Raw genomic sequence first — 23814 nt, 5'->3', positions numbered from 1 at the left:
AGTACCCTCACCCCCATATCAGCCGTCTTTGCAAAAGTGTTTGCCCATCCAAGCACTGTCCAGGCGCAACGCTGTTTAACTTCTGAAATCTAGCAATACTGGGGAAATTCTAGGTGATATTGTCAATAGGCGGCTGTGACATACACCAACACGATTCGAGCACATGATTTCCAGGAGTTTTTTAGATTTATTTCCTGCACACCGGCATATGACATAGTTCCTTTTGATATATTTAAGGCTTTTTATAGGCCACATCTGAAAATAATTTTTTTTGGTAGGAATTTTTGTTTTCAGTTTGCAGCATGGCTTGCACAATCTCTATTGCTAATAATTATAACGAATTAAATCAAAATTAATAAAATGAATATTATATATATTTTATTATTTTACTGTTTCCCTTCAACGTGACTTTACCGAAAGAACCAAGAATATGATTCACTGCAGTCACGAAAGCTTTTAATACAAATATTACTAGTGTTTCTTTTTTTTCTGCAAATATTACATTCCATTTGTATCTTTTTGTGTCATCGCTTGAAATTAATACATTTCTATTTGGAACTCTCGAGCTAGCAGTGGAGAGTTCCAAAGTGGAGAGTTCCACTACCCTGTGTCAGAGAAGGTGGTGTCACGGACCTATATATATACTCAATTATTTACCAGGTAAAGTGCACTGAGATATTAGCTCTGTTTCAGAGGCAACCTGGTCATACACGATAGCTCATCGAAGTGGCTTATCATATATATGGGAATTTATAGTAGCCATATAATCTCAACGCACGTTTCTAATGTGGACGCCAAAACCGGAGGAGCCGCCGTACAATAATCCGCGTGACCATGGGGAGAACATGAAAATTGAAAATATACAGCAGGCATCGTCAAGATCGAACCCATGACCTCCTTGCGTACCAAGCGAAAGGAGATAAGATTTTGTCATCTTGGCACCCCAGACTACTGTTGAATTCACTTTAACCGGCCTCCTGAGCACACTAGGTTCAAACCTGCGTGTGTGCTTTGGAATGACCGATTGTTGCTTGTTAGTAAAACAGATTTAAAACAGCTCAGTAATAAAATAATCAAAATGAAATGAAAACCAAAATGTATTTGATGTTTGTACAGTCATTTGTGACTGAGCTGAGACCATGAACGCATTACACTTGAGACCACAGTTTAATCCTGGGTGGCTGCCCAGATTCAAGCCCAAATTCTCAACAATACTGGCTAAGTGCTCTGCCCCCTGAGTCACTGAGCCACCTCTACAATTAAAATAAGAATTATAATTCATGGCACAGGAGTTATTTCATTGTGCTTTGAACCCAGTGACCCGTGTTTGAGTCCTGTCCACCCGAGTGTTATCTAAACCGGTCCTAGACCCACTTCTGCTTCACCAACCCCCCCACTGACCAGGGTAGTGAAGTATGATCAAAACCCCCCATGTTCTGCATAACATGGGAATACTTTAATCCAGCAGTGGGATGAACAAGGACTGAAATAAATATATATCACACTCTAAAATATTTGATATTTGGAGAGGTATATTGCTACATTGTACCTAAAACGTTATCTTTACTCAATGAACACTTTTTCCTTTTGGCATCTTTATTGCGATGCAGAAGACCCAGTTTCAGATGTCCTTTCTGCAGCTTCACGTTACAATTTTTGCTTTCTTGAAAAGTGTCCTTCCAATACAAACCAATGTTGAGATTGTAAAATAAGGGACAGGTCTGATTCGTATCTGGACATCTACAATTTTCCGGGTAAGGAAGTTAAAGGAGTGCTTGCCTCGTGATCCTGACATTACTGTTATTGTGACTGCATGTTGTTGTGTGATGGCAACAGGAGTGCATGATTCACTCGTCAGAAATCCGCAGGAATTGTTGCATGACATATTTGGCTTTGGGCCCAGAAAAGACTCAGAAAAGGAGATGGGCACCACCCTTTAAAACATTTTGCATTTCTGAGCTTATGCCCCTTCTGATTTAGCCAAACGTAATATGATGAGAAGGTTTTCTGATGGTCGAAAACTTCATCTTTATCAAGCAGAATGTATGCACTGGTCTTTCCATGCCACCACCAGCCCCATGGTCCTGCAATGCCACAATACATATTACCCTTAAGTGCACAGTGGCGAGATGTTAATTACTTCGCCTGGTATAAAGAATGTCGTGGGTTTGATCCCGTCCCTGACGATCCCTGTAAATTTGGAGTTTGCATATTCTCCCCATGGTCGTGTGGATTTTTCTTCAAGTCCTCCGGTTTTTCCCTCCACATTTACAAACATGCGTTTAGAATATTTGCCCGCTATACATTTCCACATGATAAGCCACTTCGTTGAGCTCTCATTTGTGGCCAGGTCGCTTCTAAAAAATAGTTATATAGCTCAGTGGGCCTTACCTGGTAAAATAACAAAACATGTTTTTAGTATAACATTTTTATTTAAAACGTAACCACTATCAATGTAACCTGAATATATGGAAGTATAATGCAAATAGTTGAGTGGAAGTGCAAGCACCCCACAATCTGAAGGTTGGAAGTTCAAATTACGATTGGGTGTTGACTCAGTCTATCATCCCTCTGGTTTCGATAAAATATGTACCACTTTGTGGGGAGGGCAACTGTGGTTGTCTTGTGGAGAGACTCGTACCTGCCCTGGGAATGAGGAAGTTCCACCACTGATTCAGGGCTGTAAACGCGAGATGAGCACCGCCTTGATGGACATTTGTGCAGGGAATTGTTTTCCAATACAATTTCCGAATGTAATCTATTGCATTCAAGAAAATAATATTTTTATTTCATTGGTCAGCCTACGGGACTTCTGAATCGGTGGTTGTTTTTAATTATTTAACTAATTTATTAATCCATATTCCAGTTGTTTGATTTACCGGTTATGTGTGGTGGGGTGAATCGTTTTGTATTAGTGTTCTCACCTTTTCCAAGGGGTCTGGCCAGCGTGGAAGAGTAGGCCAAATACCCTCTCGTGGAGCTCTCTAGAATTCCCTCTATTGGCGGCCCTTCTGCCAACAGCGCGAGTCAGAATTTTCAGGGCTGCATTTTAGCTTTAAAGTTTTATGCATATTCTGCCATTGATCTGATGAGAATGGGTGCATTCTAAGTGAGTTGATCAAACGGCATTATCTGGATATTATCGGGCTAGCACAGCGCTTGGATGGTTGACCACCAAGTACAACAGGTTGTGGAGTGACATGGTAGCCAATAGAGAGTGGCGCAACAAAATGTATTTTTGAACTGCAGTTATCTTCCACTTCAATGCTCGTTGGCCTCACCAACCTTAGAATCAGAATCTTTATTTATCTTGCAGGAATCCGATGATCTATGAAGACCTTTTTCACATATGTCCAGTAGGACCGGCACTTACCAGGGTGGTGAAGTATGGTCGGATAAATCCCACCACCGATAAGGTGTGGGCAGACCGTCATCCAGTAGTGGATTTCCTAAAGGGCTGTACATGTGCATACACCCACATAACACTATACCGAGACCTTTTTACTTTAGTTCTACATGCTGGAAAGAAATAGCCGTGCAATTTTTTTTGTCACAGGTTGTGCAAATCTTAGCTGTACTAAGAGCCACATTCGTATTAGTTAGTGACCAAAGGGAACATTTTGTGGTTACACAATCAGGGAAAAAGCGTATCATAAGTTTGATTACTCACTGCTCAACATTACCATTAACAATTGAACCAACAATGAGAGGGGGCTTTGGTATTGGTCCCTGCCGATGATGGTGCAGATATGCACGCTGTGCATACACCAGCACATTATAGGTGCAACGGCTAATGGTTTTGTTGGCTGGGAAAGGCCGTTAGCGGTGGCACAGGAAGCGTCCTGCTCTTGACGGGGCAGCCTGTTCGTGCAAAACAGGAACCGGCAGACGAGTGTGTGCGGCAGATAACAGTGGCAGGAAAGTATAAGACGGGGGCAATCACAAACCACATTTCCTATTGGCTGTAAGAGACAGGCACGGACCGATAAAACTTACACTTTCAAAGCACACTCCTTTACATGTACACGTGCTTTCACTTGCTGGGGCATGCATGTGCGAATTGGCAAGAATTGCAACGATTTTGGATGCACCCCCCGTTGGGCTGTCAAAGGATGGGGCAGGGTTCACAGCTAGGTGTCGTCATAATTACTGGCGGTGTTCAATGCATAGTTGAGCCACTTATGAGTGCTTGGGTTCAGTTATTGGGGAAACTGTTATTGTTGTAAGACATACACAAGAATCACCTATTACAACACTCTTTCATCACAAAGGAACTACAAATATAATGCGGCTGTTTATAATACCGGGGCGCAGTTCGCAGTATGCCTTGCTCGTAATTGTCACGAATTATATTTACATTAATGCTTGTAGAGTAACACTTGAGACAAGGCGGTTCTTATTTATGACCGGGTGGTTGTAAAACCCAGCCCTGTGTTCGGAGAAAGATGTTGTCTGTCAGTGGTTGCGAGAGGGCCTGTGTTGCTGTGTGCGTGGGTGAACTCGGAGGAAGGGGTGACTGGGTGTGTTTATGTTAGCCTCAAGGGGTTGCTCCATCTTGCATTGTCTCTGCACCATCTGGATTTACTGATAATACTCTGGGGTGAATAGCCGCAACTTTGAGTCACTTGGATATAATAGCCTTTTTATTGCCTTTGTAAACTTAGCCGATATTTCCACCGTGGAACATATTAAACACGAGTGTAATTTTTTATAATGATTCATTGCTGTTGGTCTGAAAGCATTTTACAAGGTCTTTTAATTTAACAGTTTGCTGTCTCTGTCAATGCGTGCACCTACGTGCCTTTGTACATTGTGTCAAGTAGACTTCTCAACTTGAGCAGACAATTTTAGCAAGTCTATTATACATGCATATACACGTGGTGAGTCGCTATACTGGATAGGGGCATCCATACCCGTCAGCTTCTCATTGAGAGGAAAGACAATTTGTGCTCCCTTCAACCCGCACTCTGCAATGGTGAAGTATAGTCACCTCTCCCCCCACCATTACCGACGCACCCTAACCATGGCCCCCAGTCCACAACAGCGAGAGTTCCAGCTTATTTAACCAGGTGAGAACTCACGAGATCAGGATAGTCTCATTTGTAAGAGTGACCTGGGGTTTTTGTCTGCCAGGAGGCGGCAATTATTCCAGTGTATAATGCCAATTGAGTAAATTGTGGGTAATAAAACTAAATATGTCAAATTTAGGCGCAGATGCCGGCTCACAAACAGCCTGTTTCTTGCGAATGAGATTGGGGGATCTTTAACGTCAGCTGTGAATGAGATGATGCCTATTATTGCATTCATTCCACCCGCAGTAAAAATGAGGGTGGCCGCTGGATTCGAACCATCAACATCTGCAACAATCTGCGAATGCGCTACCGTTGGGCCATGTCACTGCCCAAAGCACAAGCTCAGGATCCTCCAACCATGGCATCGGTCGAGATGGTGAAGGAACATGGGGATGATTACTTGGCAGGATCGTGAGAACTTGGTGGTAGCTTGGGGAGTCATTCATGCAGCAGTGGACTGATTATAGCCGATGAGGATGATTGTTTTTTTTTTCCGATTGCCTCTGTTAAGGCGCCCGGATCTGGCTGCCGTTGCAGGTGTGAACCCAAACCACGCTTCACGTGAGTTGAAAAGCCGCCGTCCGCATTAAGCAACAGCTTCGTGGACAAAGCGTTTGTCAAGTTGGGTTCAGCTCCAAAATTGATGATGCCTCTTACGCATATACAAACATTCGTACTCTCTAGATATCCATAGCTGTGCCTTTTTCGCCCACACCCATAATAAGCCTTGCCAGCACTTGTGATTTAGTTGCATGGTTCAAATGCAATAAAGACCCTCCTTTTGAAAGCCACTTTCGTGTTTGTTCAATCACACACTTTTCACGGTATACATCTTCAAAGTGGACAACTTACACGCCTTGAAAGCAGTTGTATTTGAGGCCCTTGGACAGTTTTGGCAGTGGGGAATCGTTTGCTTAAGAGCTGCCAGAAGCTACTTTTTGGTTTTGGCATCTTGGTTGTGGTATATTCAGTCCCTTATTTATATGGTGACCCAACTTTACAGTTTGTGAGCTGCAGGGGTGGAGGGAAAGCTGACTGGGTAGTCGCAGTGCGAGTGTTTTTTCCTCCATTACTTATCGGAACCTGATGGGCTACAGAACCTTCCTGTTTCCTGTTTTTTTTTCCACTGTAGATACCACACAGAGCCCTCCTTGCTCACGTAGAAGATTTTTTTTTACATAGCCCACCTTTCCCTGGCCATCATCAACCTGCAAGATAATGGTCGCACTCACAGAGCGTTTTTTGTATCGGACGTGTTTCTGGATGGACGGGTCAGCGTTGAGTTACATCAAATGTTTTATGCGCCTTCTGTTTTTCTCGTGCATGTGTGCACACGTGCACAGCCCTTTAGGCAATCCTCTGTTGGATGAGGGCTTACCCACGCCGTGGGTGTTGTGGCGGGTTGCTTGAGTGCTTGCGTCAATGTGCTGGTCTACGCGGGTTGGTGAAGGCTGAGAGCATGGATACGGGAGCATAGTATGCTACAATGATGGATTTTGCAGCACTGCCATCTACCGTTAGCAACGTAGCCCTGCCACCGCTTATGACGACCTGATTGTGCTTGGTGGTCGCCCATACCGGTGCTATCCAGGTGGAATCTGGGTTATTTGGTTATAGGCTCCTTTTCTTATATGAATACACTTTGTGAATGCAATGAAAATAGCTTCGTAGATGAATTCCCATATAGACACACTAATCCTAAAAACTTCAGTGGCTTCACTGTGCATGAGTTTATCGATGTATCGATTCTTAAATTCACATTGATATCTAAACAAGGACAGTAAAATCCCGTGTCATTAGATATAATTTACTGATTATATTTGTACACTGTGATTAATGGACTAGCGTGACTGCCTACAGCCATTAGAGGCCACTATTTTACCATAATGTAAGACTGGACTCTTGAATTGTATCTCGAGCTCGAGCCGAGGCGATTAATTGGTTTGTGGTGGGAAGAATGATCAAACCCCCTGGTCTGTCTATATCGATTTGAGAGTTGTGTATCTAAGTGGGGGGTGGGGGAAACTATGAGCTGTGACTTAATTTCATTCTGGCCGCTGGACACGGAGCGGCCATCCACTCCGAAACTTCCTGCAAACAATCTCCCTTATCCGCCTCTGGTGCCTCGTGCCCACTTGGGATCTGCGGCGCAACATGGGCGTGTTCGTGAACGGGAGGCAGGTGCAGGCATTGCTTTGTTGCAGTGCAGGAGAGAACCGCGGTACGGCTACCGCTGTGTCTTGCACGACTTGATAAATGCGTAACGTCAAAACAGCAGCGTAAAATATTATTGTTCTCCGCCAAAATATTTCCACTCTCGGAGATTACATCCTAGCACGGCAATAAAAGCCCCACCCAGGCATTGTTGGTGTGGAGGGCTTGCCTTCAAGATTCCCCAGGTTCACTCGGCAGCAGTTATTTTTCGGCTGTGTGGACAATGGCTGTGGTGAGGATGCACTGCCAAAGCATAGTCATGTACTGCTTAGTCTCGCATTGAGTTATGCGGGTTATCGTCAGCGTCAACTCTCAATTACCCGGGGTCATTTGGGAAGGTGGAGGGGGAAGTGATGGGTGTCCTGGATTAAAATGAAACATGGATGATGCAAATCATGTCCAAAATAATCTATGAAATTGATTTATTTGTTGACGTATGCATTGTTTACGTATATTTTTTTCTTTTTATGTTTATTGTTTATGCATTGTTTATGTATATTTATTGTTTACGCACGTAAATATTGGGGGGAGGTAAGATGTAGAATGTGTCGTGTTCTGCTGTTTATTAAAGTCATCGGTCACAGAGTCACGAGCGGCTAATAATAGAATTTGGCGCATGCGCATAAGGCGTGGAATACCCTATTCTCTATTTTCATTTATTTTTCCAAAAGCACAGTTAATCCACCACCCAGATAATCAGTCCACAGATATTCAAGCGTTTGACCTGACCCGGAGGATGATGACCGTCGTCATTCAGTCGCCGATTTCGTGACGTTAGTTTGTGACTTGACACGTGACAGGGAAGACCCTGGCAAGGTTGTTGTCTTCTTGCCCAAGCAGCTGCTGATGCCCTGATGCCAGCGAAATGATTTACCAACCTCAACCATTGTAAAAGACTGCATCATTTTATACTTTAAAAAAAACCCATTACAAGCATTTGTTATTATGTCTTGTTCACCCAGGAAAGCCTCACTGAGGCTCAAGACAATTTTTTTTAAAATTCTTTCAGTTATTATTTTTTGCAGTAAAGGCGGCATTTTCTCTGTGTGTAATTCCAATAGAGTGTTTTGCAGGTGCATTTTGTGTTAGCATTGAGATGTTTGGCCAATACCAGTTGCGTTGTGTTTTCTTGTTTAGCTAACATCACACGTGCTCTGTTGGGTAACGTCAGCTTGTTTTAGTTTGGTCACTGAAAGCACAGCGAACACGACAGGACACTTTATATTTGCGCTCTACGATGCGCATTATCAGATACGGGTCACGCAAATGCATCTGTGATTCACAACTGCGCGAATTTGGTAAAATAAGCGGCGTTTGTTTTGAAACGGAAGAATCTGCATTGAATTCGCTGGTAGTGGTTCCGCAAGGACGTGGGAAGTGCATGTTCTTTGGGGCAGGATAAGTTATCATTGGCAACAAAGTGTTCCTGTCCAGCGCAAATACATTGTTAATCTGTGGCTGTTGGGGCCAACAACAGGATGTTCATTACTCATGTTATTTACAGCGCGGTGTCGTAATGCTATTAGCCGCGCATACTTGTCGAGAAGTCGGCAGCGACCGTAATACCTCTTTATTGTGGTAGTACGCGTACAGACAAAACAAAAACAAGGTTGATGCGGTACGTGTTGGTCACAGCGAGTAGTAGTAATAATAATAACACTGTAATGAGCATGTCCCCAGCACTTGAGCGTTCAGTTCAACTCACAATTACGGGCACAAAAACTGTGTTTTTTTTCTTTTCTGCCGATCCGGTGTGAAATCGCTCATCGCAAATATTCAGGTGCCAACAGAAAAAAGAAAGGTTCTGATGTCGGCTTTTCTGCTGCTCCTCCGATTAGCACGGTTTGCTACGTACGGTGCGATAGAAGTTCAACATACATACACAACTTTATGACAGTGTACACGGCAGGAGTGTTATCTCAGACTTATCCAATGCTATGTCATGTTAATCATCTCAAGACATTTAACTTTTGTTCTCGAATGAAATATTGCAAAACTTACATAGAATTTACATGTGGGGCATGTAATAATTCAACCACTCACTGATATCGCACGTATCATATCGTGAGTGTGAATGGATGATTTATGACTTTTGCCAACTGTATGCTCACGTTACTTTCAGGCCGATGTAATAAACAGGACAGAATGAGACAGAGCCGAGTAGACAAATGAGATGGGGGAAAAAAAATCAGATAAATTAATCAATCAAAGAAATGACCACCCCGAATTATAATGATTTGTTGTGATACTGGGGGAGGTTAATTGTTGCATATTTGTTGTACACGATCAAGTTTCATATTTATTTTGCACAATGTCTTGCTGCACTACCCTTGCTGTTGTTTCTTGTCACGTTTATGCGTTTCTATGAATAGCAATTCTGCTATGCTACACCCCTTTAAAATGGTATGTTAGTCCCGAACCTCACAGTTAATTTACACCCTGTAAGGTAATGGTGACAGCAGGTCATGTGGCGGCACTGATTGTTATTTCCGCGACAAATGAGGGATGAGCCTGGAAACACTTGATAACCCCGCAGTCGCTTGTTGCCCCGAAAGTCGACTGTTGTTAAGAGGAGGTGGATTAAGTCCATGAAAACATTGAATCATTGTACCCATTGTGCCGCCACATTGTGGGGAATTATACAATAAAAAAAACAATGACAAGTGGATCGTAAAATGCTCCAGTGAAGTTTGCATGGGTTGTATAAAACAAGGAAGTTGAGGGGAAGTGGCGGTGCACTTATTAGCGCGCTGCACTATTAATTCCTGTGATGCGGGTTCGATTCCTGGCCACGGCTAACAGCAGTGGGGAGTGATATTAGAGCCGGTCTTGGGTCGCCCCCCTCCACTAGCCCTAACTGACCAGCATGGTGAAGTATGATCCAACAACCCTCACGACCGACACCACATGTGGAGGCATTCAGTCAGCAGTGAACTGGCAAAGGGCTGTGCACATTGTAAAATGTATATATTTTCAACTTTCTCCAGGACACGCCTGAATTATTTTTCTTAAATTGTGTTTCTTCAGTTGGCCACGAGATGGCTAATGTGCAGCACACTGCCGTGTTGATACATTGTAGCCCGGCGAGCACACGCCAAATCAGGCAGTGCCGCAACCCAAAGGAGGCAGTGCAGCGCAACAACCAGGCAGCGCTGCACACCAAAGCAGGAAGTTCTGTACATCAAACCAGGCAGCGCTGCACACCAAACCAGGCAGTGCTGTACATCAAACCAGGCAGCGCTGCACGGCAAAGCAGGAAGTTCTGTGCACCAAACCAGGCAGCGTTGCGCACCAAACCAGTCAGCGCTGAACACCAAACCAGTCAGCGCTGTACATCAAACCAGGCAGCGCTGCACACCAAACCAGGCAGCGCTGTACATCAAACCAGGCAGCGCTGCACACCAAACCAGGCAGCGCTGTACATCAAACCAGGCAGCGCTGCACACCAAAGCAGGAAGTTCTGCGCACCAAACCAGGCAGCGCTGCGCCCCAAACCAGGCAGCGCTGTACATCAAACCAGGCAGCGCTGCACACCAAACCAGGCAGTGCTGCACAACCAAACCAGACGGCGCTGCACATCAAATGAGGCAGCGCTGCACGCCAAACCAGGCAGCGCTGTACATCAAACCAGGCAGCGCTGCACACCAAACCAGGCAGCGCTGCACAACCAAACCAGACGGCGCTGCACATCAAATGAGGCAGCGCTGTACATCAAACCAGGCAGCGCTGCACACCAAACCAGGCAGCGCTGCACAACCAAACCAGACGGCGCTGCACATCAAATGAGGCAGCGCTGCACACCAAACCAGGCAGCGCTGCGCCAAAACCAGGCAGCGCTTCGCAAAAAACCAGGCAGCGCTGCGCTAATAAACCAGCCAGCGCTGCGCTAATAAACCAGCCAGCGCTGCGCTCCAAACCAGGCACATCTGCAGACAAAAACTAAACAGTGCTGCACTACAAATAACAGGTCATGCTGAACATCAAAACCAGGCAGTGTTTTTCTGACCGTGACGATATTAAAAAAACACTGCCAGCAGGCGGCGCTCTTGAAGCACTGAACCCGTATTGGATTCGACCTTTACGTTGTTAAAATACATTATCCCTGTCGTGCAGCATTCATTATCAGCATCAGCGATGATCAGTCGACCACTTTGGTATTACGAGTGATTGGATAATAATGGAAAATATTTATGTAGGAAAGCGTAACTGATCCAGAAGACTTATTTTTTCAGGATGGCCCTGAATTGTGGATATTTGGCTGCCAGCACTTTAGCATTTATATACTTCTGTCTGTATCAGCCTACGAGCTTCTTGGAGGAATGTCATCCAGAAAAAAATGTTTAAATCAATAAACTGTGGACCAGATACCTTTTTTAAAGAATGAAGCGTAGCCAGATGGACATTGAAGCGTAGCCAGAGGCCATTCCGCTGTGCTGGCACTGCTGCAGTTCTGGGTTCAAATCCAGGCAAGTGTAGTGAGTTGATGGTCTCAGCCGGTCACCAATGAAGGCACAATACATCTCTTTTATAAAGTATAGTTCGAAACTTAATTTGACTACATTGCAGCTCTAGGGAATTGCTGCCCTTTGCCGTGTATAACAGAACTCACCCGAAGGGATCTCAGAAGTATATCTGTGGTATAATTTCCATGGGTTGTTCTCGAACGTTGAACATTTCACTGCTCTGCAAGCAATCCGAATGGATTAATTCTTCATCTTGTGTGATGACACCGATAACACAATCTTAATGGACTTGGGGGGGGGGAAATCTCTGTCGTTAATTACGTTGACTTTGATGTCATTGCTTTTGTGACAAATCACGAGCACTTTTTCAAACAATTTAAACGTGAGTCATGACCAGTGCGCAGTTTGCATTCGTCTTGGCAAACAGGTGCTGCCCCCTGCAGTGCGTGAATTAAATTACTTGATGTACATGCTGAATGAAATTTTGGTAAAAGATAATGTGTAAAATACAAAACGAGAGCCATATAAAATGTAGATGTTGACTACAGCACCTAAACACCAGCCAATAATAACCGCCATTCTATATGAAGTGGCGGTGTCGTCACCATGGCGCTTGTGCCATGCTAGGTGTACTTTGAGGCCACGGAAAGTGGTGAAGGCTCGCTGGCAGGAGGTCATGGGACAGACCCAGGTGCCATGGATTGACTGTGTGAGATGACTGGCAGATGCACAAACTGTGCTTGCTACTGTGCCGACTTGCTGCATTTTAGCTGCTTGGCACTCAGCTCGTTGTTGTGAGCGTCACTCCCCCGCCCTCTGTCGTTGCTGGAGGGCGACTGCCTCCAACTGCCCAGTAGCAGCGTCCTTCACGAGCCTCTTCCAAAGAGGCCGATATTGACACCGCTGGTACCTGTCCTCTATTTGCAAGTCCAATCAGCCCCACATTCTTTTGTACCGGCCAAGGGACCATGGACATAGACCAACAAAGCAACTACGTTTTCAGATGCAGGTGATTGACCTCGGCCCTTTAAACGTGACTATAATTATTTTCTTTAAAATTTGGCACTGTGTCGCACAGGTCGGTGTACGATGGCGCGGAGCACCAGCGCTTCCTGGAGAAGCTCGAGGCTCGGATCAAGAGCCATGACCGCGAGATCGAGAAGATGTGCAACTTCCACTATCAGGGCTTCGTCGACTCCATCACGGAACTGCTCAAAGTGCGCAGCGAGGCCGGGAAGGTGAAGGTGAGTCCCGGCTCTTCGCCAACCGCGGCTCACGACCGCGCCAACCCAGTCGCTGGCGCCAGCACTGCCTTCGAGTGTGCGCGTAATGTGTATGCGTATGTGTGCGCGTAACGTGTGTGCGTAACGTACGTGTGTGTGTGTGTGTGTGTGCGCGTCATGTGTGTGTTGCGCTACAAACCCGGTGACCCGAGTTCCGATTCCTGCTCATGACCAATAACAGTGGAGAATATTTGAACAGGTCCTGGGCCTCCCCTGGTTCGACTCGGCCTCAAATTAGTACCTGGTGCTGTGCGTAAACATTGCCACTAGGGAGACAAGGGCGGCCGAGCATGGTGCTGGCCACCTTCCTCTTTGTGTGCTGTGCCAGCGTTCATAGGTGCTCACTAACGCCACTTGCCCTATCAGTCTGTTAAGGCTATATGGGGGGTCTTTTTGTGCACAAAATGGCTCGTGCTGTAGACAAACAATTCATGCAATCATTGGGAGGGCTGAATTACCACTGACCCACTAATCATATTTACCGGTCATCTTTTTGTTGAGCACATGTCACTACACAGGTTAGTTTTAGCAGTGTTTAATACACGTCGCATGCAGCTATATGCGCATGTTTATTTAGTGCCCTTTTGTCAATCCACTGCTGGGTGACGACCTCCCCACGCTGCTGTTTGACCCCACTCAACGCCATGCTGGTCAGTGTGGGTTGGTGAAGCCGTATGGTACGACGATGTTGTCCATGGACTAGAGCAGATTTGGTACCACGTAAGGTAACCAAACATTTGTAATACTTATTTATTTATACACTTAATAATCGTTAATTAGATGATCATCCACTAATTTCAAATGGTTATCATAGAATTCACTGTTTTTGGTCACGTCGAGAAATTGCAACCGCAAAAGTGATGCCACTTCGGGTGGTATGGGCGAGTGGACTCATGGACGAATGGATGTTTCTATCTTCTTAAAAATTAGCTTCACCGTTTACATATGATTTGGGTGAATTGTAAATAATCTATTATCGCACCCACAATTCGACCCATGTTCCGTGAGTGTAAGGATCAAATGTAGTTGATGAATGGGCGTCGTTTCATGCCTTATGTATGCATCTTTAAATAAGCTTGTTTTTGCACGTAGCTATTTTTACGCAGTCTTCTGTGATTGATTCTGGGTCTCATTGTGTAAACCATGTGCTCTCTGCTAAAATTATGTTGCCTGTTGTAAAAGGTCACTTGGAAATGAAAGGGAAATATGGGTAGATTGTTTTACATTCCGATTTCCTTGCAGTGTCAAGTCGTTGCCACCAATAAACAACTGCAGGAAGCTGGAAAGGAGGTAGGATAAGGATTTATCAACTTCCTTGCATTATACACGGTCATTAACACACTTTTTCTTTAGTTTTAGAGACGTAAACGATACTGTTTCTCGTAGACCCATTGACTTTGTGAACCCTCTAATGTGACACTTAAATGCTGTTTTTCTAATACAAGTTATTTATACTTTGAAAAGAAATAATGAGCACTTAAATTAGCTTGCCAACATTGTTATTGGAGCTGACATTATTTGTTTTAAAGTGACATTTTAGGCCATGGATAAAACATTTTTTTAGGGGAAAACAGTAAAAAAAATATGCCAATGGGAGGTCACCGGGTGGCTCAGAGATCAGTGCACTGAGCTGGCACCACTGAGATTCTGGGTTTGAATGTTGCCAGTTGCCTGTGATTAAACCTGTTCTCAAGTGTAGCGAGTTGATGATCTCATCTCAATCACCAATGATTGCAGTAGAAAAAAAACCCATCGTAGCTAAATTGGTTTTACACTTTACTTGGCTTCATTCCAGCTGTGAATATAAAAATTCTGGTTTTCATTGTCACCCGATGGACATTACAGTCTATGGCCGCTTAGGTAGGAAAGTGATGCCCCTTACACACGCATGCACACGTGGACAGAAAGCTAGCGCCGAGCCCGTAAAGTGGTTGGTGGCCCTGTCCACGCTGAGGCTGCCTCGTGCAATGGGGATGTGACCCCCCCCCCCCCCCCCCCCCCCCCCCCGCAGCTCGTGACAGAGATGGAGGAGCTGACGCGGTGTCGAGTCCAGCAGCGGAACATCGCCACCACGGTCGACAAACTCAACCTCTGCCTGCCCGGTGAGCAGGGGCACACCTGTGGTGTTGCTGGGCTATCTTGAGCGTAAACCAGTGGCTGCCCGATGGAAGGTCAAGAATCAAGGTAACGGCGCCCTTTAATGGGCGGCTGCAGCAGCGATAAGGCGTTGAATGAGCCGCGTTGTTGCGCTGCTGCTGCTGCTGCTGCCGCCAGGGATATCGATCGGAAAAAAAAACCAGAAGGGAGGCTTTGTTTTTTTTTTTGGACGTTGATCTGTAAGTTTGCTTTGCAATTAGGGACTGGGATGGGAGAGAGTGGCTGATTAATTTGAGTGACTTGACAGGCTTTCTTCGTTTACTTTTACCAGCTGTTTGCTCTACTCAAGTAGGTATCGATTAAAGTGAGGTCTTTGGTTGTTTTACTGGTGGTAGGTTAGGCATTGCTTACAGGCTGGCCACTTGGTAGTCAAGGAGGGAAGGTTATATAGTTATAAAAAAAGAATACTTTTATGCTTAAGATGACGATTGATTAGTCAGCTGCGTTAAATAGGTGCTGCTGTGCAGCAGCAGTCATTAGTATAACGATTAAGTATTTTAAATGAAATATATGCCATTAAAAAAAAAAAACATGAATTTAATGAAAATAACTTATTAATCTGTTGTTTTAATAAAATGTGTACTATTAATAATACTAATAAAGGCTTCATTAGTGTTCTGAATTTGGGTTGTTTGGCCACTTTCATTCATGAGCATTTGGCATGTTGGATGAAACCTGAGTACCTCGAGCAAGGCTAGTTATATGAGCGACTGACAATAAGTTCCACACAGATGCATTCAAGAATCCACGTGGTGTACCACCATTTCATGCACCCCCCCCCCCCACCGCAACCTAGCATGATTGAGAATTTCACAATTCTCTGCACGATCCACCAACCCTAGTTGCCAAAGTACTGAAATTACACCATGTCCGGCCGTGTTTTATGATGGGCGGTAACATTTTTACTTGACATTTTGCATTCCATCCAATGTAGTGGATGACCCATTATTTTTTAACCATAGCATCGATGTCTTACAAAATTTGGCGAATAGAACTGCCGCTTGATGGACAGGAAATGCACTGACCTTGTGCCCGGTAAATAGACCAACAGTAAATAAGCTCCGCCATAGCATCTTCACCAGTGACAAGCTTGTTGTTGCCTGTTCGTCATAACAGAAAACAAGCTTTTAGTGGGTCAGCTGAAGTTCACTCTTTGTTTGTTGAAAGTTAGAGCATATTAGCTTAAAGCTGCTATGACCACTGGCTCGTGTGTTTTATTTGTTCATTGTATTTGCCTTTGCCGAGCACTTTGTTTTTTACTTAATGAAATCACATTTGTGTCAAAAGATGCCTGTTTAAAATCTGTCTTCATAAAACTGAAGTTTATTATTGATTTTTGTCATTCTTTTTCTTAGCATTGTTGAATTGTTTCACCACTGTAATAGTCGTTTAATGCCCTTGATATTTATTTTCAGTATTGGAAATGTACAGCAAGCTTAAAGAGCAAATGAAAGCAAAAAGGTAAGTCAATTCAATAACTGTGGTTACTACTTCAAAAGTAATTAATGACAATAACTTACGTGCCTTTGGCAGCCCACTTCTGGATGAAGGCCTCACCGTGTCGCGTCAGTTATGGGGGATTGTTTGATCCGCATCTATCTACGCTGCTCAGTGTGGGTCGATGAAGAGACTGACCCAGGACCGGTCCAGAATTCACTCTCCACTCACGTTATCCATGGCCAGGAATCGAACTCGGGGAACCAGGTTCATAGCGCTTCTTGCTCACCGCTGTGCCCCTCCTCCTCCTAAGAAACCGTTTAAGGGCTGCAATCCCCCCCCTCCCCCTCCTTAATCTTTCCTCCCCACCCTGAAAAATACCACTTTCCCGAACGGTGCCCTTGGATGAGTAGGGCAGTGAGTCCAGCCACCTTCCCTGTTCCCTGCCCCGTGTGCACCTGGCCTCGGACTAATTGTACACGGAATGTCTGTACTCCCCTCTCCCCATCGCTCGCGCTTTGTTCGGGGCTCTAGTTTAATAACAAAAAACACCGTGAAATAAAGAGCTGGAAATGGATTTGAGGAAGGGTTATTGTGTTTCTGGCCAGGTCAGTCGAGGACTGGGGCCCTGTTCCAATATTATTTCGTCTTCGTGTGGTGGCAAACATTTTAAATCGCCGGGTTACCGAGGAAAAATACCAAAGTTTGTCAACTTAAATAATGTGTGATGCAAAATGCATCAAAAAGTTATACAACGCTGTAAACATACTAAGCAAGACAAATTCATACGCGTCTTCCCTCTTGAATTTACTTGTGCAATTTTAGCTGAAGTTATTAATTTTAATATCAACAGGGTTTGTTGAAGTAATGTAAAAGGCATCACCATATGCCTTGAGTCATTGTTGCAATGTTACCTGGTGTGCGGGTTTTGCAGTGACTTAAGAGTAGAATGCATTAGTGTTTGCGGAGGATACAGGAATACAGACTTTAGTAAAAGCTGGTTGGGCTTATTGCAATGTACCAAGTTAAAGCACTTTATGGTTGACTTAGCAAAGCAGCCATGGGCTGCATGAGTAATTGGACATCTGTGGAGCAAGTGGCGTTCACATTATGTTTTGTCTTGAATATTAGGCTTGTAGCTTATAAACCTGCGTCATCAATTTCCTTGACTCTGAGTCTGACCTGTCAAAAGGGACTGGCTTCGTTAAATGAAACAGGGACACTTTGTGCGGGTCACCGTTTGAATTTGCACGTAGCTGTGTTACTTTGAAAGTGTATATTCATCTTAGAATTGGGGAAAATGTGCAATGATGAGCAGGGGCTGTTGATGAGAAGTCACTTGAAGAGATTTAGGAAGCAGTTCTGTGGTACGGCCTCCTGCAGATCATTCTTTACAACACAGGGTGATGCTCCTGCTCCGTGAGAGTTCCGAATGAAATGCTTCGTCACATTTACACGTTGCCGATAGTATGAACATGATAAAATTAGTGAAATTGAAAACTACGCATAAAGTTGTTTTTGGGTTGAATCACGTAAATATAAATGTGTCCTTAAACCCCACCACCACCCGACACAGCCAATTAGTCAGGTTTGTCACTTAAACAAAAAAACGTGACAATTACTAGTTTAGCACACCGGTGTGTTGGTGAGTAAACCCACAACGTTTACAATGTACTCTCCCACACCCGGTGTGCTAGAAAATTGGCATGTTTTGTTTACGTGACAAACATTACTAATTGGCTATGTCGGGTGATGTTAGAGAGTAAACCCACGATATTTACAATTGGAGTATGAGACGTTTAGCTGGTGATTAATTTCAACCAGTCTCATCAGGAAATTATCCAGAATTGTGAAGAAGTCTTACTGGTTTGCTCTTAAATACTATGGATAATATTGGTTGCGCAAGTCTGCGCGTTAAAAACAAAAACAAAAAACTCTCGAGTGAAGTGCGGTGAGCGAAAGTCGCGGGTTCTGCACGTGTGCGCAGGTACTACCCGGCGCTGAAGATGCTGGACGTGCTGGAGCAGGAGTACCTGCCACTCGTGTCCCAGTACCGCTTCTCGCGCCTCATGCTCGACACGCTGCCCCGACTGCGCCAGGAGATTCGCGACGTCTCCATGTCCGACCTCAACGACTTCCTGGAGAGCATCCGCAAGCACTCGGACAAGATCGGCCAGATGGCCATGAAGCAGGCACGTGGGCAGGGCAGCACGTGCATGTGCACGCGTGCACACACTGCACATACGCAGCAATTGTACCAGATGCTCATTTGAGGCTTAGTCGACCTAACGGAGGCCAAGGACTGGTTAAATAATCACCACTGGTATTTGGCATGAGCAGGAATTGAACTCGGGTCGCCGAGTTTGTAGCGCAAATCACTGTACCACTGCTCCCCTTACACCACACACATGCGTCACACGTAATGCACACGCACCTGGCACAGATTCGTGCCACATATTGACTAAACACCACACACGTTAATTTCACGTATATACCGCATAGTCATCACATGCTCGCATGCGTGATACATACCTGTCCGTGCATGCACGATGCACATGCGCCTGAACACGCGTTAATGCCGCGTATGTTCCACCCACACTGGGGAGTGGCTTGCACACACATCAAACAAAAACAGTTGCAATTTGCCTTCATGCGGCTTCTGGCCTCACTTTGCCGGGTTAGGCCACAGGTTATGCATCAACATGGATTGGGGTGAATTTCAAATATTTAATAAAATAAGCACTTAATAGATGGACAGACATCTGTGTCGATCGCTAAAGGATTTAGTTTTCAGCAAGGAAACACCCTGGACCGAGTCAGCAGGCTGTAAGCCTATTCAACCAATGCTATAACATACTGGTGACGGAATGGCTACCGAAGGAGGGATCGAACACAGGAAGACTTCCGACCACCCTCAGAGGACTGGAAGTGGCTTTCGGTGCCTCGTATGCCCAGGGGGACTAAGACCACGTGCCGCACAAGTTTTGGGTGCGGAGAGAAGCAACCGGCATGTGAAAATTCAGCACCGTATTCTGCTCCGGTTTTTGTATCCAGACACAACCGGCTCAGCCACAGCCTGTGTGAACGCTCCAGTGATGCGTATCCAGATGTGAAAGGGCTCTCTGCTTGCGCTCCTGTTACCTACGCGAGGAGGTGGGAGTCTGGTCTCGGCGGTTCGACGTGTGTGTGTGTAGCATGACGTCCACCTACTGGCGATTCCACTGCAAAAGGTCAAACAGCTACACCGCTTGGAACTGGCTGCTGCTATTTATGTGGGGGCGTGCAGCTTTTCTGAGCTACTGCGGAGGAGGAGATATTTTTGCTTCGCACCAACAATAGAAACTAACAGGGTGACTTCAGGGCAGGCCGTTTGAAAGTAATCTCCAGTCATTTCTATTAATTATTGGATTATAATCCAGATATATTTTGTATCGTGGTGAAGCTTAGCGTGGTCATTTAGCGCCGTTGCTGCAACTGCTGTTGCCGAGTGGGCGATAATACCACAAGACCGTGTTGGTTAAATCGCCACGAGCTCAGGCTTAATTGCTGAATTTGCACCATGTTGGTGTGAGCCAGCAGTAGCGTCAGGACGGGGACTCCTTTCGGAGCTGGAGCGTGCACTCTGAAGGCTTTCTTGATCAGCAGAGGGCGCCACAGTATAGCACAACTATTTTGTTGTTGGGCTTGCACGTAACATGTTTAACGCCTCGGTTCATTTGGTTGCGACCTTCAACAGAAGTGCAGGGCTGCAATGCAGCGTCACATTTTAATGTAGGCGTCACTTTTCACTTGAGGTCGGTTGCGTGAAATGTTTACATTTTATTTGCATTGGCCTTCGAGATTGTTGCATGCATGTACACTGCTTGGCCCACACTGCAACGCGATTCGTGGGAGTCGTTTGACCATACTTCACCGTGCTGTCCGGTGCGGGTTGGTGGAGGTGGGGAGCAGAGATGTGGGAGAATTGTACAAAAATAGATTTTGCTGCATTGACCTCTGCTGCCTATAACGTAGCAATGAAGCAGCCTGAAACTTGGTGTTTCATGCATAGTGGTCACCTATCCATGCACTATACGCAGTGACCAGGGGCATTCGTCTGGCATCAGGGGGGCGGTAATTACTACGTATGATCCCAATTGAGTAAGTTTTGGGTAAGCTTAGAATTTGGCAAATTTGGACCCTGCTTGGCCTTCTCTTGTGGACAATGGCAGGAGATCTTTAACGTCCACTGTGTAGCAGATGGCACGTAGTATTATCACAGTTATTACACCTGCAGTATTCAGAATCAGAATCTTCATTTAGACTTGAGGAATCCGATGGGCTATGAAGCTCTTTTTCACCGGTGTCCTATATGGGCGGGGTCAGCAAGTTACAACAGTAAACAAAACCAAAAAAGGATGAAAGTGCAAAATAGAGAAAATGATAAGCAAGTAACGAAATAAGTTAATACGTAATAAATCATTTATATAAGTCCGCTTTATCAACCTTGGGAAAGGCCGCAAAAACAACAACAAAACAGTCCCAGGCCACACTAAAATAACACCACACAGCAGTAGTCCCGCAATAAATGGCACATTAACATTGAACTATCGTTACACAGTTAAATATCAAAGTTACAATTCGCAAGTGCAAATGTGACTGTATCCAGCACTAATCTTCTGCTTCAGTATTAACCAGGGTACTCGCTTATTCCGAACCATGAGCCTCTGCAACAAGTGGTGAATGTATTACCGCTAAGGCCATGTCACCGTCCAAGGCATTAATTACCACCTAGGTTGATATACAGTACATGTACGACAGATATGTAGGCTGTACTGTTCTGTCCCTGTTGAACACATTTGAAAACACTGCCAAACTGCATAGAGCAGTGTGAAGATAAATCATGAATTGTAGTTTACAGCCCATTATAAAGCCACTGCTTGATGATGGCCTCCCCATGCCGTAGTGGTTGCGAAAGTTGTTTGACCATCCTTCATGCCGGTCAGTGCGGGTTAGAGAAGGCGGTTACCAAGACTGGTTAGATTATCGCTCGCCAGCGATGTTAGCCATGGATGGGCATCGAACTTTGGTCGTCATTTCGTCTGGGTCCCACTGCACCACGGCTCCCCCGCTGATGCAGTGCATGAAGAAAATTATGAAAGGTTATTTCATGTTTGTATGTTTATTTAAATGCCATTCCCTAGATTGCAAGGTGCTGTTTTAATGCCGGGTTTAATATATAATAATACGTCATTAATTAATACATTTCCAGTTGAACGTGCAGAAATGCACGCACGCACACACCCAAGAAATCCCTACACACGCGCGCGCGCGCACACACACACATCCACCCACACGCCCACACGCTCCGACAACTGAACCGCGCACACACGCGAGACTCGATAAATACAGAACGCCAGAATTTACCCGGGCAGCTTTACGAGCGCTGTCGCGAGTGCCGTCCCGGCCTGAACGCGGGCGCGAATAAGTGAGCAGAGGCCACGAGATGCGGAGCATCAACAGGGCGAGCACACCGCACTTCGGGGTCAAACTGTGGGTAAAGCGAACTTTGTGGTATGCAGGCGGGCGGGCGGGCGGGCAGGCAGGCAGGCAAGCAAGCAAGACGTAAATAGGTCTGGCCTCTGCGTGACACGGGGGAACAATTCTTCGCGGGCGATAACGTTGGTGGGAAAAGGCGATAGAAGGGTCGGGGAAACGGAGACGGCGGGGGTTGGGGCGGACATTCGTTAGGCATGGATTCGTACACCTGTTGCATCGCCTTTCATGTCCCCCCTTCAAACCCCCGCTTTGCTCTTTTAAACCCAACCTCGTGTTTTTGTTTAGTGCTTGAAAAACGCACGCAGATTTTGGTTCCGTGCCGCAGTGTCAAGTTCACAGCGGTTTAAACCCGACGTTCCCTGGTTACGGACTTTGCTTTTTTCATTTTTGCGCGACGCACGGTATAAACGCGCAGCCCCAGTGATACCCACGCACCTGCGGCTTTGTCTGCTCTCGCATCGCCATTGTCTCTGTGACGAGATAAAAGTAAGGCAGCAACGAAAGACAAAACATTCCTCGCTGATATTCCACTTGATTACATTCACGTGGACTTCACAGAGTTCATGACCAGCATTCCTGCACACGATTTATCACCATTTCATGCTGAGAAGTAGATATCCCACTGTGTTCTTTGTGTGTGTGTGTGTATATATAAAGTGGGGAGCGATAGTGTAGAGGTTAGGGCACTGTGCTACGAAGCCAGTGACCTGAGTTGGACTCCTCTCACGGACAACACCAGTGAATATTATCTGAACAGGTCTTAGGCCTCTCCGCTACGTAAACGCAGCCTAAAATGAGTACCTGGTGCGTTGTATAAGCATCGCTACTGGAGAAACAAAGGCGGTCGGGCGTGGTGCTGGCCACCCACCCCCTTGTGTACCGTTCCGGCGTTCAAAGCTGCTCGCTAACAGCACTTGCCCTCACAGTCTGTTAAAGGCCATACGGGGAATTTGTCTTTTGTACATATATAAAACATTGCTGTGATAAATGTTTTTATTTTTTATGTAGAAAATATGAAAAGAGAAACTTATTTTAGTCACTTTACCAAAAATTACATCATGTTTTATTTATAACGATTGAGGAATATCCTTCAGTTTAAGAATCAAATAGATACATTTATGTACATCAAATTTGTAGTGTAGCAAGTATTTTTCTTTGCCTATCACACAACCAAATGTCCATAATCACTGGCAGGTTTTATGATTCAGTTAGCGATACACGGTATTAAAATGTATTCAAAGCTCTTCCATTACACAATTGTGCTCATTACGTAAATCCTCAATTTACTTGCTTAATTAACGAACAAATGACACAGCGTTTAACAAAAAGGCGTATCAGGGGATTTCATGGTGGGACCTAAATATGCGCACCTCGTGTATTTGCGTCATGCGATTTCGTAGCGCGTTGCGGTAAGTTACGCCAAAGGCTTTATTATCCACACCTAACTTAAACATCGGATTGACGTTGTCGAATGCTACATTCGCACTTTTTACATTTATCTCCGTAAAGCTGCGATGATCCTCGTGTTGGACGGCGCCGCGCGTCAGCATCCACGCGCCTTGCGTGCAATGCTTGCCGAGCGCACGGCGATCGACCGCCGATTTCCCGGCAAGGCATCGGCGAGGTTTAGTTTTGTTTCGCCGAGCGATT

General features: G+C 45.3%; 1 protein-coding gene across 1 annotated transcript in view; it reads left to right on the top strand.

The window, feature by feature from the left end:
- Positions 1 to 23814, top strand: part of LOC116941262 (exocyst complex component 6B-like) — a 148900-nt gene that overhangs the window by 3948 nt on the left and 121138 nt on the right. The window contains exons 2-6 of the mRNA XM_032952125.2: positions 12828 to 12993; positions 14275 to 14322; positions 15044 to 15134; positions 16605 to 16650; positions 18614 to 18818. Of these exons, the coding sequence (XP_032808016.1) occupies positions 12828 to 12993; positions 14275 to 14322; positions 15044 to 15134; positions 16605 to 16650; positions 18614 to 18818 (556 nt within the window). The remainder of the gene's footprint in view (positions 1 to 12827; positions 12994 to 14274; positions 14323 to 15043; positions 15135 to 16604; positions 16651 to 18613; positions 18819 to 23814) is intronic.

The sequence above is a fragment of the Petromyzon marinus genome, chromosome 11 (genome assembly GCF_048934315.1).
Source record: "Petromyzon marinus isolate PM22_M1 ecotype Great Lakes invasive population chromosome 11, UKy_Petmar_22M1.pri1.0, whole genome shotgun sequence".
NCBI lineage: Eukaryota > Metazoa > Chordata > Hyperoartia > Petromyzontiformes > Petromyzontidae > Petromyzon > Petromyzon marinus.
Note: the sequence above shows the minus strand (reverse complement) of the source record. Positions and strands in the feature narration are given on the sequence as shown.